Below are 23,097 nucleotides of genomic sequence, written 5' to 3'. Positions count from 1 at the left end.
GGGTGGGGGTGGGGGGGGGGGGGGGTGGGGGAGGGGGGGTGTGTGGGGGGGGAGGGGGAGGGTGGGGAGGGGGGGATGTGGGGGGGGAAGGAGGGTGGGGATGGGGGGGAGGGGGGGATGATGGGGGGAGTGGTGGGGAAGGTGTGGGGGGAGGGGGGGTATGTGTGCGGGGAGGGGGGGGGATGTGTGGGGGAGGGGGATGTGTGGGGGAGGGGGGATGTTGGGGGAGTGGTAGTCTGGGGGAGGTGGGATGTCTGGGGGGGGGGGGATGTCTGGGAGGGGGGATGTCGTGGGAGGGGGGGTCTGTCTGGGGGAGGGGGATGTCTTGGGGGAGGGGGGGATGTTTGGGGGAGGGGATGTCTGGGGGAGGGGGGATGTCTGGGGGAGGGGGGAGTGTGGGGGAGGGGGCTGTGTGGGGAGGGGGGGATGTGTGGGGTGAGGGGGGATGTGTGGGGGAGGGGATGTGTGGGGGAGGAGGGGATGTGTGGGGGAGGGGGGATGTGTGGGGGGAGTGGGCAGCGGAGGGTGGGCGGGGGGGAGAGGTGTGTGCGCTGGGGGTGTGTGGGCGGGGGGGGAGGGAGCTCTGAGAAAAGACGGGGGTTGTAGGGGAGAGGGGGGTATCATGGGGTAGGGGGGCAGGAGCCAGCGAGGTGGACCAGAGGGGATGGGGAGTGTGTGGGGAGGGGAGGGAGTGTGTGGGGAGGGGGGGGGGGGGGAGGGGGGGGATGTGTGGGGGATGGGGGGATGTGTGGGGGAGGGGGGATGTCTGGGGGAGGGGGGATGTCTGGGGGAGGGGGGATGTCTGGGGGAGGGGGGATGTCTGGGGGAGGGGGGATGTCTGGGGGAGGGGGGATGTCTGGGGATGGGGGGATATCTGGGGGAGGGGGGATGTGTGGGGGAGGGGGATGTGTGGGGGAGGGGGATGTGTGGGGGAGGGGGGATGTGTGGGGGAGGGGGATGTGTGGGGGGAGTGGGCAGCGGAGGGTGGGCGGGGGGGGAGAGGTGTGTGCGCTGGGGGTGTGTGGGCGGGGGGGAGAGAGCTCTGAGAAAAGACGGGGGTTATAGGGGAGAGGGGGGTATCATGGGGTAGGGGGGCAGGAGCCAGCGAGGTGGACCAGAGGGGATGGGGCTGGAGCTGACGGTGCAATGGGAACTCACAGCGGGCACTGGTCGCTGGACTTCTCCTCCGCCGGGATCAGATTCTCCGCTTTCCGTTTGGCGACATCACCCGCGCCGGGCTTCCTGTCCCTCCGAAAATAGTGTCCAGTTAGAAACCTCCGCCGGCCATCCCCAGCTCCAGTAAAGATGCAATGGCGCTGGAAGGGGTGGACCGTGACGCGGAGAGACAGGAGAAAAGACTAATCTGCGTGGCGCTGACTGGCAGGAGAGGAGAGATCTGCACACGCGCGGATTTTAATATTTTTAAACCTCGTTACCTTTTACAATAGACCACCTATTGGAACAAATTGGTGCAGTCGCAGCAAAGGAGAACAGTGAGTAAACTGGCGAAAAATCGTTGCGCTATCACGTACTGTTTTTGCGCAAATAGAAAAACCGAAAATAACAAGATCAGAGCTTTAGTCATGTATAGGATGGGCTAATTAGGGATCGCCAGCATGGCTTCATCCGCAAGTCTTACAGACGATTGCATTTTTGGAGGACGTGACAAAGGTGATTGATGAGGGTAGAGCAGTGGATGTTATACATGAATTATTGAGCAATGAGGAATTTGATAAAGTCTCTCATGTCACAAAAATGGTGCTGAAGTGTGGCAATATTTTGCAAACAGCACAACAGGAGAGGATCAAACACAACAGTTCTGAACTTCTCCAGATAAAGGAAACACCACAAATCAGGATTGTAAACGACAAACCACTAGTCCATTTAAATCCATTTGCTCTATTGGATCTACCAATGGCAATGATGTTGCCATTGTTCCACCAGATGGTTCTTCGATGGCAGCCTCGACTATAATCTGTCTGTCCTTTTCGTCCTTTTTTTGTTATTTTTAGTGTGTTTTTAAAGTTTGTATTAATGTTCTCTGGTTTGTTTTTTGTGGGGGGTGGGCAGGGGAAACTTTTTTTCAATCTGTTTCCTTGCCGGAGATGCGATTATTTTCCGTATCGTATCTCCGGTCGTTCTGCGGCCTAACATCGTGGAGCTGGAGGCCTTGTTCTGGACTGACTTTAAGCCCCACAGCGGGGGCGTGGTCTTGCCAACAGAGCCGATGCCTTGCCTGGGATCGACGCTCAACCACGGCCTGCGGACTTTAACATCAAGGTGCTCGCAGTCTCAGGTTGAGACCGATGTCGGGATGCTCCAAAAGCCGCACTACGTTCGACCAGCCCCAACCCAGGGTAGATCGCCCGGCTCGGGGGAGTGGATTCCCCCCGATACAGGAACTTGATCGCCCCGACGAGGAAGGCCCGCCACCGGCTACGGGAGTAAGATCGTCCCGTCAACGGAAGGTTAGAGGCCCCCGACCGCTGGAGGACAAATAAGGGAGAGATTGAACTATTTTTTGCCTTCCAGGAATACAGAAGTCACTGTGGTGGATGTTCATGTTAAAATGTATTTTGTGTGTTCTGTTGCTTTTTATTGGTATGACTGTATGGCAAATGAAACTCCTCGTATGTTGCAAAACATACTTGGCAAATAAAATATGATTGGCAGAAAACGCTGGTGGGTGTTGTGTACAGGCCACCTAACAGTAGTAGTGAAGTTGGAGATGGTATCAAACAGGAAATTAGAAATGCGTGCGACAAAGGCAAAACCGTTATAATGGGTGATTCAATCTACATATAGATTGGGTGAATCAAATTGGCAGGGGTGCTGAGGAAGAGGATTTTTTGGAATGTATGCGGGATAGTTATCTAAATCAACATGTAGAGGAACCAACGAGAGAGCAGGCTATTTTAGACTGGGTATTGAGTAATGAGGAAGGGTTAGTTAGCAGTCTTGTTGTACGTGCCCCCTTGGGCAAGAGTGACCATAATATGGTTGAGTTCTTCATTAGGATGGAGAGTGACATTGTTAATTCAGAAACAATGGTTCTGAACTTAAAGAAAGGTAACTTTGAGGGTATGAGACGTGAATTGGCCAAGATTGACTGGCAATTAATTCTAAAAGGGTTGACGGTGGATATGCAATGGAAGACATTTAAAGACTGCATGGATGAACTACAAAAATTGTTCATCCCAGTTTGGCAAAAGAATAAATCAGGGAAGGTAGTGCATCCGTGGATAACAAGGGAAATCAGGGATAGTATCAAAGCGAAGGATGATGCGTACAAATTAGCCAGAAAAAGCAGCATACCGGAGGACTGGGAGAAATTCAGAGACCAGCAGAGGAGGACAAAGGGCTTAATTAGGAAAGGAAAAATAGATTATGAAAGAAAACTGGCAGGGAACATAAAAACTGACTGCAAAAGTTTTTATAGATATGTGAAAAGAAAGAGATTAGTTAAAACAAATGTAGGTCCCTTGCAGTCAGAAACAGGTGAGTTGATCATGGGGAACAAGGATATGGCGGACCAATTGAATAACTACTTTGGTTCCGTCTTCACTAAGGAAGACATAAATAATCTGCCGGAAATAGCAGGGGACCGCGGGTCAAAGGAGTTGGAGGAATTGAGTGAAATCCAGGTTAGCCGGGAAGTGGTGTTGGGTAAATTAAATGGATTAAAGGCCGATAAATCCCCAGGGCCAGATAGGCTGCATCCCAGAGTACTTAAGGAAGTAGCTCCAGAAATAGTGGATGCATTAGTAATAATCTTTCAAAACTCTTTAGATTCTGGAGTAGTTCCTGAGGATTGGCGGGTAGCAAACGTAACCTCACTTTTTAAGAAGGGAGGGAGAGAGAAAACGGGGAATTACAGACCAGTTAGTCTAACATCGGTAGTGGGGAAACTGCTAGAGTCAGTTATTAAAGATGGGATAGCAGCACATTTGGAAAGTGGTGAAATCATTGGACAAAGTCAGCATGGATTTACAAAAGGTAAATCATGTCTGACGAATCTTATAGAATTCTTCGAGAATGTAACTAGTAGCGTGGATAGGGGAGAACCAGTGGATGTGGTGTATCTGGACTTCCAGAAGGCTTTCGACAAGGTCCCACATAAGAGATTAGTTTACAAACTTAAAGCACACGGCATTGGGGGTTCAGTATTGATGTGGATAGAGAACTGGCTGGCAAACAGGAAGCAAAGAGTAGGAGTAAACGGGTCCTTTTCACAATGGCAGGCAGTGACTAGTGGGGTACCGCAAGGCTCAGTGCTGGGACCCCAGCTATTTACAATATATATTAATGATCTGGATGAGGGAATTGAAGGCAATATCTCCAAGTTTGCGGATGACACTAAGCTGGGGGGCAGTGTTAGCTGTGAGGAGGATGCTAGGAGACTGCAAGGTGACTTGGATAGGCTGGGTGAGTGGGCAAATGTTTGGCAGATGCAGTATAATGTGGATAAATGTGAGGTTATCCATTTTGGTGGCAAAAACAGGAAAGCAGACTATTATCTAAATGGTGGCCGACTAGGAAAAGGGGAGATGCAGCGAGACCTGGGTGTCATGGTACACCAGTCATTGAAAGTGGGCATGCAGGTGCAGCAGGCAGTGAAGAAAGCGAATGGTATGTTAGCTTTCATAGCAAAAGTATTTGAGTATAGGAGCAGGGAGGTTCTACTGCAGTTGTACAGGGTCTTGGTGAGACCACACCTGGAGTATTGCGTACAGTTTTGGTCTCCAAATCTGAGGAAGGACATTATTGCCATAGAGGGAGTGCAGAGAAGGTTCACCAGACTGATTCCTGGGATGTCAGGACTGTCTTATGAAGAAAGACTGGATAGACTTGGTTTATACTCTCTAGAATTTAGGAGATTGAGAGGGGATCTTATAGAAACTTACAAAATTCTTAAGGGGTTGGACAGGCTAGATGCAGGAAGATTGCTCCCGATGTTGGGGAAGTCCAGGACAAGGGGTCACAGCTTAAGGATAAGGGGGAAATCCTTTAAAACCGAGATGAGAATAACTTTTTTCACACAGAGAGTGGTGAATCTCTGGAACTCCCTGCCACAGAGGGTAGTCGAGGCCAGTTCATTGGCTATATTTAAGAGGGAGTTAGATGTGGCCCTTGTGGCTAAGGGGATCAGAGGGTATGGAGAGAAGGCAGGTACGGGATACTGAGTTGGATGATCAGCCATGATCATATTGAATGGCGGTGCAGGCTCGAAGGGCCGAATGGCCTACTCCTGCACCTAATTTCTATGTTTCTATGATTATGAAGTTATGGACTGCAAGGTAATCCCCAATGGCAGGGGAATCCCCAACATCATGGAGGATCACACTTACAGTGAATACAATGGCTGTAAACACCGGGGAGGCCTCTATTGTTCACTGAAATGTGGCCAACAGAGCAGCCTGCAAGAAGGACTAACGCATGGAGGACAGCACAGAAAATAAGATTGAGGACTTAACAGCAAGGCTGCTTAACCAAAGGGAAATGAGGGAACGCTGTGTGTTCTGTTTCACAGAGACATGGCTCACCCCCAGCTCCCCAGACTCAGCCATCCAGCCCAAAGGCTTCTCTATTCATCATATGAACTGAATAGTGGCATCAGGGAAAGGGAGAAGCATCTGCCAGATGGTAAACTCTTCATGTTGCTCAGTCACAACGGTCCTGTCCAACGCCTGTTCTCTCAACCTGGAACATCTAGCAGTGAATTGCCACCTCTTCCACCTATGAGGCACGTGGATATGCAGGGATATGGATCACATGCAGGCAGAGATTCATTTTAACTTGGCATCATGTTAGACAGGGACATTGTGAGCCAAAGGGTCTGTTCCTGTGATATACTGTTCTGTGTAGGAAAGAACTGCAGATGCTGGTTTAAATCGAAGGTAGACACAAAATGCTGGAGCAACTCAGTGGGACAGGCAGCATCTCTGGAGAGAAGGAACAGGTGACGTTTCGGATCGAGACCCTTCTTAAGACTGAATGTTTTGTTCTGTGTTGTATGCACTTTGGCTTTAACTATTTCCTCACTGCAATTCTAATATCTTGCATTAAAAATGTATTGTTATTATTTGTTATACCTTCCCCTATCTTTACATTATCTACATACCCCCTTTTTATATTTGAACTATTAAATTAAAATATAGTAGTGATTCAAAAAACTATCCTGGCATGTTGCCAAATGTCGAAACCCTTCTTCACCGACCGCCCACTGGCCTTTAAGTTCCTGCCCTAACCCAGGCTTTATCACCATTTATGTTATATTATACTCCCATTATACTTTGTATGTGGCATGTGATAATCAAAATACCGTGCTTTTATATGGTATATAATAAAAATATTGCAGTATCATGCAAGATAACTGTACATAAAATGTGTTGACTGCATTTTATAAAACTGAATCACTTAAGTACAAACAACTTATTTCTTAGGCTGAAATCATATATATAGGTGCAGGAGTAGGCCATTCAGCCCTTTGAGCCATTCAATATGATCATGGCTGATCATCTAAAATCAGTACCCATTCGTGCTTTCCCCCCTTATCTCTTGATTCATTTAGCCCATAGAGCTAAATTTAACTCTCTCTTGAAAATATGTGATAATTCGAAGATAACATATTGGAAGATAACTCCCAATTATCACAGTTCAATTTAGTTTAAATATTAAAGTCATAGAATGATACAGTTTGGAGACAGGCCCTTTGGCCCAACTCGTCCACACCGGCCAACAATGTCCCAGCTACACTAGTTCCACTTGCCTGCGCTTGGTCCATATCACTCCAAACCTGTCCTATCCATGTACCTGTCTAACTGTTTCTTCAACAATGGGATAGTCCCAGCCTCAACTACCTCCACTGGTAGCTTGTTCCATACACCCACCACCCTTTATCTGAAAAAGTGACCCCTCAGATTCCTATTAAATCTTTTCCCCTTCACCTTGAAGGTATGTCCTCTAGTCCTCAATTCCTCTACTCTGGGCAAAAGACTCTGTGCATCTACCGGATCTATTCCTCTCATGATTTTGTACGCCTCTATGAGATCTCCCCTCATGCTCCTACGCTCCATGGAATAGAGACCCAGCCTACTTAACCTCTCCCAATAGCTCACACCCTCTAGTCCTGGCAACATCCCCGTAAATCTTTTCTGAACCATTTCAAGCGTGACAATATCTTTCCTATAACATGGTGCCCAGAATTGAACACAATATTCTAAATGCGGTCTCACCAACATCTTATACAACTGCAAAGAGGAATAGTGAGTAAACAGTTTGTTCGGTACTGTTTTGTGTATCAACTTTATAGGTATGTTGCAAAACTTGCCTTCAGCGGCGCTGCAGTTCTGTCGCTGCCCGTGTGCGCGATTTTGGCGCCTTTGAGAGGGGAGCGGGTTTAAAACGCTATTTTCTCTCGGCTATTCAAATCGAGGTTGTTCAGCCTACTTAGTTGCTGACGAAAAAACGCTGCGACATTAGTTTGCTGCAGCTATTTTTAAACTAAATTGGTTTATTTAATTGTTATAGTAGGTTAAAAATCATCCTCTAAACCCGCGACCGCCGCCAATGGGACATGTCTCATGTAGGGGACAACGCAAGGTAGGCTGTTTATTTTTACATTAAAAAGCACTTCTTAAGATCCCTTTGTACAAAATTGTATGTTGCAAGTAGCTGATTTGGGGGCCCATTAAATCCTGCAGTATTTTTCTAGGCATATGGGTACAAATTCACCGGATGGCAGCGTTCCAAACCAGCGCATTCCACTCGAAAGCTGATTTAAATGGCCATTAATTTACAGTATTTGAACACTAAATTCCTTCCATTTGGCCTATAAATTAATGTCAATGAGATTTAAAAATCATGTTTTATTGTGAATTCTTGTGTGAATGTTATTTGGACACTTAGGCTATTAAAAAATGTTAATCTTTCCTTAAGAAATGGATAGATGTTTAGATTTAGAGAAGGCTCACCAGCGTCTCTTCTTCCTGAGGAGACTGAAGAAGGTCCATCTGTCTCCTCAGATCCTGGTGAACTTCTACCGCTGCACCATCGAGAGCATCCTTACCAACTGCATCACAGTATGGTATGGCAACTGCTCTGTCTCCGACCGGAAGGCATTGCAGAGGGTGGTGAAAATTGCCCAACGCATCACCGGTTCCTCGCTCCCCTCCATTGAGTCTGTCCAAAGCAAGCGTTATCTGCGGAGGGCGCTCAGCATCGCCAAGGACTGCTCTCACCTCAACCATGGACTGTTTACCCTCCTACCATCCGGGAGGCGCTACAGGTCTCTCCGTTGCCGAACCAGCAGGTCCAGGAACAGCTTCTTCCCGGCGGCTGTCACTCTACTCAACAACGTACCTCGGTGACTGCCAATCACCCCCCCACCCCCCAGACACTTATTATCACTTATTATTATTTATTTAAATCATTTGCTATGTCGCTCTTCCAGGGAGATGCTAAATGCATTTCGTTGTCTCTGTATTGTACACTGACAATGACAATTAAAATTGAATCTGAATCTGAATCTGAGATCTAGTAATTGAATTTTGGAATTAGCTACAATTGGGTAACTAACTAATTATATGCTTTAATTTCAGGTCATCCAAGTAAGATTATTTAATATTTGGTTCAGAATGCTTCAATCTATAATAACTGAAAATTTCTTTCAGTTCTCTTAATTTTTAATAAAGTTATGGGCTTTAGACTGTCCTCAATCACAGCTTTTGTGTTAAGTCAATGGAAAATCAATAGGGAACAAGATGCTAATTTCCGAGTATGAAAATGGCCATAACGTTTTTAATACTAAAGATATGAAAGTGAATTAGGTGTCAAATTAAACTTCTTTTTATGCTTTATCTGATGGGATAAATTGCAGACTTGATTTTTTAAATCTCAAAATTTTGTAACATTGCTAAACTTTATTCAATGCATATTCACATTTTAACCAGCTTGATCATCTAATCTGTTTAAGAAGGATGCTGGAAAATCGAAGGGAGACAAAAGTGCTGGAGAAACTCAGCGGGTGCAGCAACATCTATGGAGCGAAGGAAATAGGCAACGTTTCGGGAAGAAACCCTTCTTCATCTAATCTTATGTTTATATTATTTTGAGTGCACGATCAAGAATGTTTTATTGTCATGTTCTGAAATGGAACAATTAAATTCTTACTTGCAGCAGCAGCAGCATAACACATTTGCAAACACATCACTCAACAGGTAATATAATAAACAAACAAATAAAATAAGTTAAATAAATAAAAACTTTAAAAAACACGCAATATATTTACATTGAGATATAAATAAGCAGGGTTAAAAGATAACAATGAAATAACAATGACACTGGAAAGTTCCTTCAACTATAATTTGAGACTCATAATATCATAGCTATCAAAGTTAATTCAGTGCCTTCAGCGAGCACGACATACCGGCCTTGGTGCAGCCTCTCATCCTGCCTTGTCCCGCCGGAGTCAGGGCGCCACTGAAACCCATGGCAACGCCGCAGACCGTTTCAAAGCCACGCACCCAGCTCCCGCGCTACCTGCCCGCGCACTCACTGGCCAATCCGCAGCGAGAGCGGCGATGCCGAACGCCCCTTGTAACCAATCAACGCGAAGTGATCGGCGGACGTCTGATCTTCAGCCAATCACGTTGCCCGGCAGCGCCGGCCAATCAGAGCATTGATAACATAATGGGCCTGGACCGGCGCAATAAGATCTTTGGTGTGTAGAAGGTTCTCGACCCGAAGCGTCGCCCATTCCTTCTCTCCACAGATGCTGCTGCAGCCTGTCCCACTGAGCTACTACACCATTTTGTGTCTACCTTCCTTTTTGCAAAGACTGAGCGTTTGGGAAAGTGGGCCAATGGTGCCTGAAGGAGAAAGATATCCGTAGTCCAGAGGCTTTATAGTCATAACCCAGGGTAAAGTTCCGTGTTAGCGAGTATACTAGGATGCTAATTTTGAATCCAATAGTTTCCGTTGCATCCGCATCCGACTCCAAGTGGAGGGTTGACTCTGTGGTTCATTGGTCGCTGCCGCTGCTAATCATCCAACGCTTCCTGCCAAAGATCTTATAGCGAAGCTTATAGCGAAGCTATAAGATCTTTGCTTCCTGCGTGTTGGAGGAGATCCGGCATCAGTCATGACTCTCAGGGCCTGTGGATTGATCATTTTCAGGAGGTTATACGCTTCCAAACCCGAAGCAATCGAGTTCCTACTCTTGCAAACTTCTTACGGTCAGCATCACTGGACGCCTCCTAAAGGTGAGACAGTCCTGTGTGTTAGGGGATGACTTACTTGGTCCGTAGGTCCTGAAACAACACATGAAGCCAAGTTCTGCCACAGATGGGGATGCTTGAGCGGGCAGGTGGGAATGTGTGTGATGAGAAGAGAGGCTGGAATCTGGAACAAAACAAAAGCAGAACGGAGGCAAAATAATATGCCGAGGCGGGAGACGAAAGATTGCCAGTATATAACCGTGTGAGGGAGGAGGGAGATCATGGCAGATGCAGTATAATGTGGATAAATGTGAGGTTATCCACTTTAGTGGCAAAAACAGGAAAGTAGACTATTATCTGAATGGTGGTCGATTAGGAAAGGGGGAGATGCAACAAGACCTGGGTGTCATGGTACACCAGTCATTAAAAGTAGGCATGCAGGTGCAGCAGGCAGTGAAGAGGGTGAATGGTATGTTAGCATTCATAGCAAAAGGATTTGAGTATAGGAGCAGAGAGGTTCTACTGCAGTTGTATAGGGTCTTGGTGAGACCACACCTGGAGTATTGCGTACAGTTTTGGTCTCCTAATCTGAGGAAAGACATTCTTGCCATAGAGGGAGTACAGAGAAGGTTCACCAGACTGATTCCTGGGATGACAGGACTTTCATATGAAGAAAGACTGGATAGACTCGGTTTGTACTCGCTAGAATTTAGAAGATTGATGGGGGAATCTTGTAGAAACTTACAAAATTCTTAAGGGGTTGGACAGGCTAGATGCAGGAAGATAGTTCCCGATGTTTGGGAAGTCCAGAACAAGGGGTCACAGTTTAAGGATAAGGGGGAAATCTTTTAGGACCGAGATGAGGAAAACATTTTTCACACAGAGTGGTGAATCTGTGGAATTCTCTGCCACAGAAGGTAGTTGAGGCCAGTTCATTGGCTATATTTAAGAGGGAGTTAGATGTGGCCCTTGTGGCAAAAGGGATCAGGGGGTATGGAGAGAAGGCAGGTACAGGATACTGAGTTGGATGATCAGCCATGATCATATTGCATGGCGGTGCAGGCTCGAGGGGCTGAATGGCCTACTCCTGCACCTATTTTCTATGTTTCTATAAGAGATAATAGAATTGGAGATTGAGGCTGGAGCCAGATGGGAATTTTGGGAGCTTGGTGAGAGGGGAAGCATGGGTGAAAAGGGTGAACAGGGAGAAGAAACTTAGGTAGTAGACAGGTGGACAAAAATGCTGGAGAAACCGGGCGAGGCAGCATCTATGGAGAGAAGGAATAGGCGACGTTTCGGGTGTGTTCGGGAGCAGAGGACTAGAGTGTGAGTTACCTGAAATTGGGAAAATTCAATGCTTATACAGTTGGGTTGTAAACTACCCAAATGGAATATGAAATATTGTTCTTCCAATTTGTGTTTGGCCTCACTATCACAATGGAGAAGGCCGAGGACAAATGGTTTGGTGGAAGTGAAAGAGAGTTATAAAGATATGTAATCGGCTTGTACACACTGGAATTCAGAAGATTGAGGGGGGGGATCTTATAGAAACGTACAAAATTCTTAAGGGGTTGGACAGGCTAGATGCAGGAAGATTATTCCCGATGTTGGGGAAGTCCAGAACTAGGGGTCACAGTTTAAGGATAAGAGGGAAGTCTTTTAGGATAGAGACAAGAAAATCATTTTTTACACAGAGAGTGGTGAATCTGTGGAATTCTCTGCCACAGAAGGTAGTTGAGGCCAGTTCATTGGCTATATTTAAGGGGGAGTTAGATGTGGCCCTTGTGGCTAAAGGGATCAGGGGGTATGGAGAGAAGGCAGGGATGGGATACTGAGTTGGATGATCAGCCATGATCATATCAAATGGCGGTGCAGGCTCAAAGGGCCGAATGGCCTACTCCTGCACCTATTTTCTATGTAATCGGATGCTTTAGCTGGCCAGTGCAGAAAGGCACAGGTGCTCTGCAAAATAGTCAACTAATCAAGCTTTGTTTCTCCAATGTAACCCATATTGAGGAGGGAGTGCAGGTGGATCTCTGCTTCACTTGGAAGGATTGTTTAGTTCCCTGCATAGCATCAAGAAAGAAGGGGAAGGGGCAGGTATTACACCTTATGCTTGTTTGTTTTTTTTCTGCTGTTTGACCAAGGTCGTAAAGACATGTGGTAGTAGCTGAATTAGGCCATTTGACCCATTAAGTCTACTCTGCCATTCAGTCATGGCTGATCTATCTCCCTCCTAACCCCATTCTCTTGCCTTCTTCCCATATCCCCTGACACCAGTCCTAATCAAGAATTTATCTCTGCCTAAAAAAATATCCATTGACTTGGCCTCCACAGCCTTCTGTGGCAATGAATTACACAGATTCACCACCCTCTGACTAACGAATTTCTTCCTCATCTCCTTCCTAACGGGACATCCTTTCATTCTGAAGCTATGACCTCTAGTCTGAAACTCTCCCACTAGTGGAAACATCCTCTCCACGTCCACTCTATCCAAGCCTTTCACTAGTTGGTAAGTTTCAATGAGATGTGCTGAGTGATGCTCTGCCGAGAGCTTTTCAGCGTACTGCGTACTGCATCCAGATCCAGATCTTCTCCCCCCAAATCTTTCTAAACTCCAGTGAGTACAGGCCCAGTGCTGTCATAATGTGCATCATAAGTTAACCCACTTATTCCTGGGATCATTCTTGTAAACCTCTGGACCCTCTCCAGAGCCAGTACATCCTTCCTCAGATATGGTGCCCAAATTGCTCACAATACTCCAAATGCGGCCTGACCAGCGTCTTGTAGAGCCCCAGCATTACATCCCTGTTTTGTATGCTAGCCCTCTTGAAATAAATGTTAGCCTTGTGGAGACTTGAGATGCTCGATGACGTGCATCATCCCTATTTTGAATTGTTACATTCTAAGGATTTATAGAAGTCAGTTGTAATGTTATGTTTTCAGTTTTCTCAGATCTCTACATTCTTGAAGTGTTTTCTTGTTCATGTTCACGAGGTTAATTCCTGCATGTTCACGTGGTTAATTCCTGGGATGGCGGGAATATCACATGTTGAGAGAATGGAGCGACTGGGCTTGGAAAACACTGGAATTTAGAAGGATGAGAGGGGATCCTATTGAAACATATAAGATTATTAAGGGATTGGACATGCTAGAGGCAGCAAACACGTTCCCAATGAAGGAGGAATCCAGAATCAGGAGCCACCATTTAAGAATAAGGGGTAGGCCATTTAGAACAGAGATGAGGAAAAACGTTTTCACCCAGAGTTGTGAATCTGTGTAATTCTCAGCCTTGGAAGGCAGTGGAGGCCAATTCTCTGGATGCTTTCAAGAGAGTTAGATGGAGCTCTTAAAGGTAGCGGAGTCAAGGCATATGGGGAGAAGGCAGGAACGGGGTACTTATTGTGGATGATCAGCCATGATTACAGTGATTGGCAGTGCTGGCTTAAAGGGCCAAATGGCCTACTCCTGCACCTATTGTCTGTTGTCTTTGTCCTGGGATATCTTGCCTTGACAGAGTGGAATGCTTGTCTTAGGTATCTGACATCAGACAAAGTTAAGTGACCTGTCCACCAGAATTGGTTGAGTATGATTGGACCCTTGCTGTTGGCCAGAGAGAAGATAATGACATTAGTTTTACCTGTTCTACCTATGGATGTTGGGGGAGGGGTGGGGGGTTTGCAGCAATTGCTTTCATGGTAATCCTCCAGCGATTTGTGGGGGCAACTGTAGATTGTCCATTACTCAAACGCATATAGTAGAGGGCTCACTGCTGCTTGGTAGACCATGAACTTGATTTTTGGTTTGGTCTTTATTAGCCAGAGAGCAAAGACTTTTACTTTTTAATAGATATTTACAAATTGCAGAATGAAAAAACATTAAAATTAGGTCAACACAGAAATAGAAAAACCATCACTTCCGCCTCACCCGCTGAGTTTCTCCAGCATTTTTGTCTACCTTCGATTTTCCAGCATCTGCAGTTCCTTCTTAAACAAGATTTAAGAACATGTATTTATTATCCTACATACTGTAAAACTTTGAAAGAGTGTACAATCTTGATACCTCAATTGTGAATTTTGTTTATTAGGGCCAGTGAGTTCAAGCAACAGTTGCAGCTTTGTGTCATTCAACAAGATTCAATATTTAAATTAGGTTTTACTGGCCAGATGAGTGGCACATTGTTAATATACCTATCATAGAGTCACGGAGTGATACAGTGTGGAAACTGGCTCTTCAGCCCAACTTGTCCCAGCTATACCAGTCCCACATGCCTGGGCTTAGTCCATATCCCTCCAAACCTGTCCTATCCATGTACCTGTCTAATTGTTTCTTAAATGATGGGATAGTCTCAACCTCAACTACCTCCTCTGACAGCTTGTTCCATACACCCACCACCATTTGTGTGGAAAAAGTTACCCCTCTGATTCCTATTAAATCTTTTCACCTTGAACCTATGCTCCTCTGGTCTTTGATTCCCCTACTCTGGGCAAAAGACTGTGCATCATCAATTTGTTGATTAAGGTTCATTAATGCAACCCATGGAACTACAGAAAATCATCACTGACAGAAACTTCTGGATTTTAGTGTTAAATTGGTCGGACTAATTTCAGAAATCATTATTATATTCTATTCAATACAGCACACAGTATAGCACCGAGTAGCAAAAGTACTCATCTTTGATACGCTCCTTCTGGTGGTAGCAAGGGGAACTGAACTGGATGCAGTATTCCAGATGTGATCTCACCAGCAGCATACAGACTTATCTACCTTTTATACTTTGCAATGAAAGCATATATTCCATTTATCTTTCTAGTTATTTGCTATACTTGAATGCTAATCTGTACTTCATGTCTGAGGGCAACCAGAAACCAAAGTATTGCTGCATTCCAATGAAACAGGATTCGGTTTTTCTATTCTTCCCACAAAAGTTGATAAGCTCCTGTTTCTCCATATTTGCCATCTGCCAACTCTCTTTACCCCTTTGGTTGATCCATTTTTGTGGCGTCTTTCACACAACTTGCTTTCCAACCTATCTTTGTTCTGTCAGCGACAACACCATCAATCCCTTCGCCCGTCATTATTATAATTTGTACATAGTTAAAGTTCCAGCACAAATCTTTGTTGCACCTCAATGGTTATTGTTTGCCAATCTGAAAATTATCAATTTTTTTCTCCACTGAGTTTACCGCTGAAATCCTTGCCATCAAATCAGACCAGAGATTAGTAAAAATATGAATTTGGGTTCATTGACCTGTATTCTCATATTTAAAGTAGATGGAATAATTTATCTTGCTTGCTTTGCTTTCTGCTGTGAAGCTCGAGGTTTCTTCAATTGATTGATGAGACTCGCTATTCTTGTCCAGCAGATGGCACCAAATTCAAAGATATCAGATGATACAAGTATAATGTGGCGGCACCGGGTGGTGGGCCACGCGTTGTACGTAAACTTCGGCTCTTGGGGGGGGATCACGTGTCCTGCTGACGAGAGGTAGGGGTCACGGGTGTCCCTGGGGAGTATTTAAGGGTTAATCGTGTGTGCACGGTGTTGGTGAGTGAGGAGAATTTGTGTAGTAATAAAGGACAAGAATTTCGGACAAACTTCGTGTCTGCCTCGTTCTTTAACGGACAACACCGCGCCCGCTATAATCTTCACAATGTTGGTGTAAGTCTGGGGTCATGTAAGTGTCACTCTTTCTTTCCCATTCATGAAAAATCAGCTATTGTAAGCTATCTGCAGAGAAGTCTTCAGTGCTCAGTTTTGTTTATTTACATTTATCTCATGTTTGGTTACTCAAACAAGTTTAAATTTATGTTGTCCTTTTGCTATTATATTCACGGGCATTATTACATTTGATGCTGAGCTTGAGAAACAGCACATTTTACAACTAAGCTACATTAAAAACCTCGGGATTCAACATTGAACCTATCAATTTCAAAGAACCAGCTTGTCGCAGAATTGTCCAGCTCCGAACAAAGGTGTTAACCTTTAATACTAGCTCTGTTTCCCTCATTACAGATGTCACGACCTGCTGAGCATTTCCAGAATTATTTGTTTTAATCTAAAATAAAATGAAGCTGGACACAAAATGCTGGAGTAAATCAGCGGGACAGGCAGTTTCTCTGGAGAAAAGGAATGGGTGACGTTTCGGGTCGAGGCCCTTCTCAGGTCTCGACCCGAAACTCTCCAGAGATGCTGCCTGTCCCACTGAGTTACTCCAGCATTTTGTGTCTACCTTCGATTTAAACCAGCATCTGCCGTCCTTTCTTACACATAAAATGAATTTGTATTGATAAACAATTTGGTGTGCAGTGAGGACAAAGTGTAATATGTCCTGTTTCTTACATAGGGCACGTTGATCTGGGTGAGGATGACCTTCAAACGGCACTTCGCGAAACAGAAGAAGAAGCAGGACTAAAAAGCAAAGATTTCAATTTGCTTGAAGGCTACAAAAAAGAAATGAAATACAACGTGAGAAATGTACCCAAAATTGTTATCTATTGGTTAGCAGAACTAAAGGACAGTAATGTAGAAATAAAGCTTTCGGATGAGCATCAGACATTCCGCTGGTTAAATGTAGATGAGGCTTGTAAACTTGCTCAATATCAAGAAATGCAGGAAGTACTGAGAGAAGCTTACCAGTTCATCTGTGCCAAGACCAGTGAAAATAAATAAAAGACCTCGAGTTATTTTACTGCAGCTTTGCAGGCATTTCTTACTATTTTGTTACTTCATTCCGAAGTTACTTCAAGGCACCAGTACAATTTTACAGGTGTCACCAAATCTTCATTGTGTTGCTTAAGTTACTCTTCAAATCTTGACACATAACAAAGGTGAGAGAAAGAAACAATCTTGCCAAATTTCCACATACATATTTCAACATGACTGTTGCTAAATGTGGACAGGAAACTAACTGGCGAATGTCTTCGGAAAGCGTTTGTCAGATTCATGAATTATATTTTATTAATACAACATCCTATCCTCTACATATTTTGTACTTCATATTCATTGCGGTCATCATTAGATGTGCAGACCTCTCTCTGGTGACTGTTCAGATATCCGAGCCGTGGAAAAGTAACTTAAATGGGACAGTGTGGTTGGTATTAGTTTATTGTTGTCACGTGTACCAAAATAAATGGAAAAACCTGGTTTTGCGTGTCATCCTGGCAGATACATGAGTTCGACAGGTTAGAGCTTAGAAATAAATAAGTGTAGGAAGGAACTGCAAATTCTGTTTAAACCGAACATAGACACAAAAAGCTGGAGTAATTCAGCGGGGTCAGGCAGCATCTCTGGAGAAAAGGAATAGGTAATGTTTTGGGTCAGGACACTTCTGATTGAGAATCAGGGGAAAGGGCAAAGAGATATGGACAGTGATATAGAGCAAATGAATGAAAGATTTGCAAAAAGTAGCAATGATCAAGGAAAGGTGGAACCTACGATGGTCCATTGTTGGTTGTGGGCTAGGTGATGACGAGTTACACATACAGTGATACTCAACAGGTTAACAGTGAAACTAGTACGACGACTAGGGTGGGGAGCGCTCCGTTTCGCTGGCCCGCGGCAGCCTGAAGTCGCGGTCTGCAGAGCTCTAGCTGGCGCGGCGTCTGCAGCCCGGGATCTCACGTTGGGGACCCGGGGGGAAGAAGAAGCTCCGAATGCCGGCCCGCAGCCAACTTCTACCGCGGGCGAGGTGGCGACTTATCATCAGGAGCGGGGGCCCTCGCCGGGCATCCCTGGAGGGGAGCTTTATCTGTCGGCCCTGCAGCCTGCGGTGCTTCTGGCTGCGGCGCGAACTTTAAATCTTCGACCGCCGGCCTGCAGCCTACACCAGCCTGAAGCCGCGGTCTCCGGTGGGGAGGAGCCGATTCTGTTCCATGGACTTTTACTTTGTCCTTTTACCATCTGGATGCCCGCAGCGACGGCTGCGGAGGTTTGAGGTCCCGACCACGTGGGAAAATGGAGGAGGAGGCCAATTTTTGTGCCTTCCACCACAGTGATGAATGCTGTGGTGGATGTTTGTGGTAAATTTTTATTGTGTTTGGGTGTTCTTTATCATTGTACCACTGCTGACAAATTCATTTCACTTGCACTTTATGTGCAATGTGACGAATAAAACCGTATTGTATTGTCTCTACCTTCAATTTAAACCAGCATCTGCAGTTCTTTCCTACACACATCACCATTTACTGTTGCAGAATTCATATTGTAAATTATATAGACATATTACTAATTTCTATAGACTAAATTCAGTTTTATTGCAAGATTTTACAGGAAACTATATTTTTCAGTGTTAATCTGATCTATTTTATAAAAATGTAAAACAATTTTAGATTTCCATCTCAGCAATATGCTTAAAAGAACATAATTTTCTAATTCTGCATGACTGGTTTTCAACATTCCTTATAACATCTTTACATAAGATACCTAAAGTATAGCACAGTCTAGTGGGTTAGATCATCCCTTTGTTTAGAAGAAACTTTTTTTTTACAAAAAAGGACTTTAAAAAAAATACTTGTTTAGCAATTCAAATGTGTCTTGTTAAAGATGTAAATGAATTCCTAGCCTCTCAAGAAAACTCGGCCTGTGTCAGACCATTATCCGGGTGGAATTCATGGTTCAGCCATGTTCTGCGTAGCTGCTTCAGATAGAAACATAGAAAATAGGTGCAGGAGGAGGCCATTCGGTCCTTCGAGCCAGCTCCAAGAGAAGAGGATCCAATTTCTCACAATCCAAAACTGCAGGTGTTTACCTTTCATTTTTGAAAGGGATATGACCAAATATAGGGCAGAACTAAGTTCAGCTTTAATTTCTTTTTTTTCCTACCGGTTTTCCCCACACGAATTACCACCTATGTATGCTAATCCCATTATTAAAGTCATCTCTCACTATGATCTTTCTCAGCATAGAAAATAGGACATACAACTAGTGAAAGTACTTGCCTGTCTTGATTACCAAATGGAAAAACAAGCACATTAATTTGCTCTTCCCAACTTCCAAAGGCAAAGAAGTTGATGGAATAAATGATGTAGATGAAAAGATATTAGAGAAACATTCAGGAACATAGAACAAGATAGTTTACACATTGAAACTGAGCATCCAAAATTCAGATGTATGCTATTTCTGGCCAGGGTACAGTTATTGAAGCAGGTTCTAAATGTGCAAGGTCCCTTTGTTCTCTGCAGATAAGGCCAGCATGTGGTAGTGAGAGCTGCTCGCAGGATGACGCTTCAGGTTATCTAAGTTTCTACTAAATGCCAATCCTCCTGAAATGAGTATTTTGTTGTTTATGATGGTAGTTACAGAGAACTATGTTTGCATATCTGTTATGTTGCTGCAAGAAAGAATTTCACTCTTCCGTTTCAGGACATATGACAATAAAACACTCTTGAAGGAAATGTGTAAACTGCAGCAAGTTTAAATGAACCCCCTGGGTTCCTGGGACACTGCACTCCAGAAAATGTTGGCAAACAAGTATTACCACTATACATCAGTTTGGATTATTTATTACATATAAGGCATAAGGCATTAGTATAAGGCATTACTCCATTGCTCCATATCTCATTCAAATACATGCAATAACTATCTCTGATTCTAATTAAGCTAATAGTTATTATCTCAATTATGATCAAAAAGGGATGTTATCTTGCCATCTTTCCATTCAATCAGTATTTCTCCGTGTTTTAAAGATGGGGAACGAGAAACATCATGTTGGAGTTTGAGTCCAGTTGTCAAAGACGTTTTCTCATCTGAGTCAGCAACAATTCCAGCCTTTAATTTCTTTCTGTTTTAAAAGTCAAGAAATACATATTTAAAAGTATCAATGAAACATATGGATGGTGTTATGAACATTAAGTTCAACCATTGGTCTTAAAATCTATAATTAAACTGACAAATTCTGAAGATAAAAACAGGTTACCATCTTAATATTTATAATACAGGGCTGCCAACATTGGGTGAGAGTTGAGAGTGAGAAATTGCGAGGGAGCGTAGCGAACGAGGGGGGGAGGGTGTGGGAGGGGGTGTTCCCCCTCCTATAGTAGGCTCCGGAGGCGGCACCCGGTCCGCTCCTGGCTCCGGGCCGGGGTTTAAACTCCATGGGGTGTGGACAGAGCGATCGACGGACATAGAGCCGCCGGAGCTGAGGGTGGGAGGTGTGTGCCGTGCCTCAGGGAGGAAGGGGGAGGGGGGTTGGTGCTAGGACCACTGCCGTCGTGTCTCACCTATCACACCATCTGCATGGGAAAAACTAAACTACTTTTTTTCCCCCAAAATCATCCCGCAGGCCGGTAGTTTGATAGCCCTGCTTTAAACCAATCCCCTCTAGTGCTTGAATCACATATCCTGGGAAAAAGACTATGCATTCACCTGATATTCCCGTCATGGTTTTTACTCACCTCTAAAACAATTTTTGCTTAATTTTGAAATTTCAGCACCCGTAGATATTTGAGCGTGAGAAATTTTGTGATCAGCGTGAGAGCATGAGAATTTTGTGAAATGCGCGAATCTCACGCTCAATGTGTGAGAGTTGGCAGTCCTGCTAATAATGCAAACATTTTATGCAAGTTCCAATTGTTTGGACAAAAATCACTTATTACTGCTTTATAACAGTTAAGTTACTTTAAGACCATTTCAAAAATGATGGCACTCAACAAACAATCAACTAACAAATTAAAGCAAACTAAAAATAAATAACATGTTCCCTTTCCTGACTCGACCTCATAAGTACTTTAACGCTGTTAACAGAGCAAAGGGATATTAATCTCAAGAATCAAAATGGGGAAAGTGGGGGCAATTTTGCTTAAATGGTCATTCTAAGCCCATTCAGATCTTCATAGAGTCAGAGTTATACAACATGTACATGGCTGGCCCAATTTGTCCATAATGATCAAGTTGGCATTCTGCGTGCCCAGGGACTGGCTGCCATTCCCAGATCAGCCCGCGTCCCAGGGACTGGCTGCAGTTCTCAGGTCGGCTCGCCTGCCCCGACCCTGCGAAAACGAATTGGGGAAAAAAACGTGGTTTTTCGGGTTACGGGCTGGATTCAGACCGTGTGCCGTCGGTTGCCGAACCCTGTCCTTGATGTTTGGCCTCATTATGGTCCTCCCATGTTTTACAACTGATTCACCTGGTTAGTTCTATCTCCGGCTGCTTCATGTTGTCGGCGGCTGCACATCCAACCAAGAAAGAAGAGAAGAGAAGAGATGCGACGTCACTCACAGCCGCCAACTGACGCTCTTCCCCAGACTGCACAGACCGCTGTGATGTGGCGCAAAGAGACAAACTGGGCAGGGACTGAAGACAGCGTGAGAATTCTGTCATCAGCGTGAGAATTGGCTGAAATGCGTGACTCTCACGCTCAAAGCGTGAGAGTTGGCAGCCCTGTCTAAGGCCAGTATGTGACAACAGACGCACAGGGAGACACATACACAAAGGAAGACACACACACACACAGGGAGCCAGACACACACACACACAGGGAGACACACACACACACACAGGGAGACAGACACACACACACACACAGGGAGACAGACACACACACACACACACAGGGAGACAGACACACACACATAGGGAGACAGACACACATACACACAGGGAGACAGACACACACACATACACACAGGGAGACAGACACACACACACACACAGGGAGACACACACACACAGGGAGAGACACACACACACACGGAGACAGACAGACACACACATACACACAGGGAGACACACACACACACATACACACAGGGAGACAGACACACACACAGGGAGGCACATGCACAAGGAGACACACACAGGGACACACACACACACACAGGGAGACAGACATACACACACACAGGGAGACAGGCAGACACAGGGAGACAGACACACACACACACAGGGAGACAGACACACACACACACACACAGGGAGACACACACAGGGAAACAGACACACACACACCCTTTCCTCCCCCTTCCTCCCTCCTCCCTCTTTCCTCCCCCCATCCCTCCCTCTTTCCTCCCCCCCTCCCTCCCTCTTCCTCCCCTCCCTCTCTTTCCTCTCCTCCTCTCTGTCCTCCCCTCCCTCTTTTCCTCACGCTTCCTCGTTCTCCCTTTCTCCTTCCCTTCCTTCAATCCCTTACTACATTCCCTCCCCCTGTCTCTCTTTGCCTCCATCCCTCCCTTTTTTTCTTTCTCTCTCTCTCTTTCCCCCCTCCCTCTCTTTCCCCGGCCGTCTGGCGGGCACGGTGTAGCGTGGATTGGCGGCGTTGGCGCTGCCGTGTGAGTTGAAGAGAGGGAGGGAGCGAGGTTGCCGCGGCAGCCGGAAGCGCAGCGCTCGCAGACGGCGCACAAAAGCGCTGGCACCCGCTGCCCGGGACCGACGCGCTTCCCCAATCCGTGCAGATAGATCATTGTCATGTGGCGCAAACCTGAGACAAACTGTGCAGCAAAGATCCTATAGCTCCGCTACAGCTCCACTATAGGATCTTTGCTGTGCAGGGACTGAATTCAGCGTGAGAATTATGTCTTCAGCGTGAGGGCGTGAGAATTGGCTGAAATGCGTGAGTGTCACGCTCAAAGCGTGAGAGTTGGCAGCCCTGAATAATAACACACCACATAATTGACCAAGAAGAGACCCGACCCAAAACATTGTTTATTCATGTTAAGGGTTCCAACCCGAATCATCGTCTATCCATGTCCTCCAGAGATGCCACCTGACTCAGTGTTACTGCAGCACATTGTATTGTATGCAGGATTCCAGCACCTGCAGTTCCTTGTGTCTACAGGATGTTGAAGGGAGTCATTATGGAATACAAGATTGCAACGATCATCGATGATGTGAATTTTTCCCATTCTTTTTCTCTGGATGGGGGAGTCTAAAACTAGAGTATAG

General features: G+C 45.3%; 3 protein-coding genes across 5 annotated transcripts in view; 1 reads left to right on the top strand and 2 right to left on the bottom strand.

The window, feature by feature from the left end:
- kif24 (kinesin family member 24) overlaps window positions 1–9,617 on the bottom strand; it is a 94,802-nt gene extending 85,185 nt beyond the window's left edge. For both annotated transcript variants that reach the window (XM_033031925.1, XM_033031936.1), the window contains exon 1: window positions 9,428–9,617. The gene's annotated coding sequence lies outside the window, so the exon portion shown is untranslated. The remainder of the gene's footprint in view (window positions 1–9,427) is intronic.
- An 88-nt stretch (window positions 9,618–9,705) lies between these two features.
- Window positions 9,706–16,914, top strand: nudt2 (nudix hydrolase 2). Of its 2 annotated transcripts, none has more exons than XM_033031960.1 (3): window positions 9,706–10,058; window positions 10,112–10,262; window positions 16,565–16,914. In XM_033031960.1, the coding sequence occupies exons 1-3, from the start codon at window positions 9,951–9,953 to the stop codon at window positions 16,888–16,890; spliced, it is 585 nt and encodes a 194-aa protein (XP_032887851.1). In that variant the 5' UTR covers window positions 9,706–9,950; the 3' UTR covers window positions 16,891–16,914. The 2 variants fall into 2 exon arrangements, with proteins under 2 accessions (XP_032887851.1, XP_032887842.1); XM_033031951.1 differs by having other exon boundaries at window positions 9,707–10,053; window positions 10,107–10,262.
- A 1,538-nt stretch (window positions 16,915–18,452) lies between these two features.
- LOC116979948 overlaps window positions 18,453–23,097 on the bottom strand; it is a 47,578-nt gene continuing 42,933 nt past the window's right edge. Inside the window, exon 5 of the mRNA XM_033031906.1 lies at window positions 18,453–19,999. Coding sequence (XP_032887797.1) covers window positions 19,834–19,999 — 166 coding nt within the window. The 3' untranslated portion in view covers window positions 18,453–19,833. The remainder of the gene's footprint in view (window positions 20,000–23,097) is intronic.

Source organism: Amblyraja radiata, chromosome 1 (genome assembly GCF_010909765.2).
Source record: "Amblyraja radiata isolate CabotCenter1 chromosome 1, sAmbRad1.1.pri, whole genome shotgun sequence".
NCBI classification, from domain to species: domain Eukaryota; kingdom Metazoa; phylum Chordata; class Chondrichthyes; order Rajiformes; family Rajidae; genus Amblyraja; species Amblyraja radiata.
The sequence above is the reverse complement of the archived record's forward strand: the minus strand, read 5'-3'. Positions and strand labels throughout refer to the sequence as shown.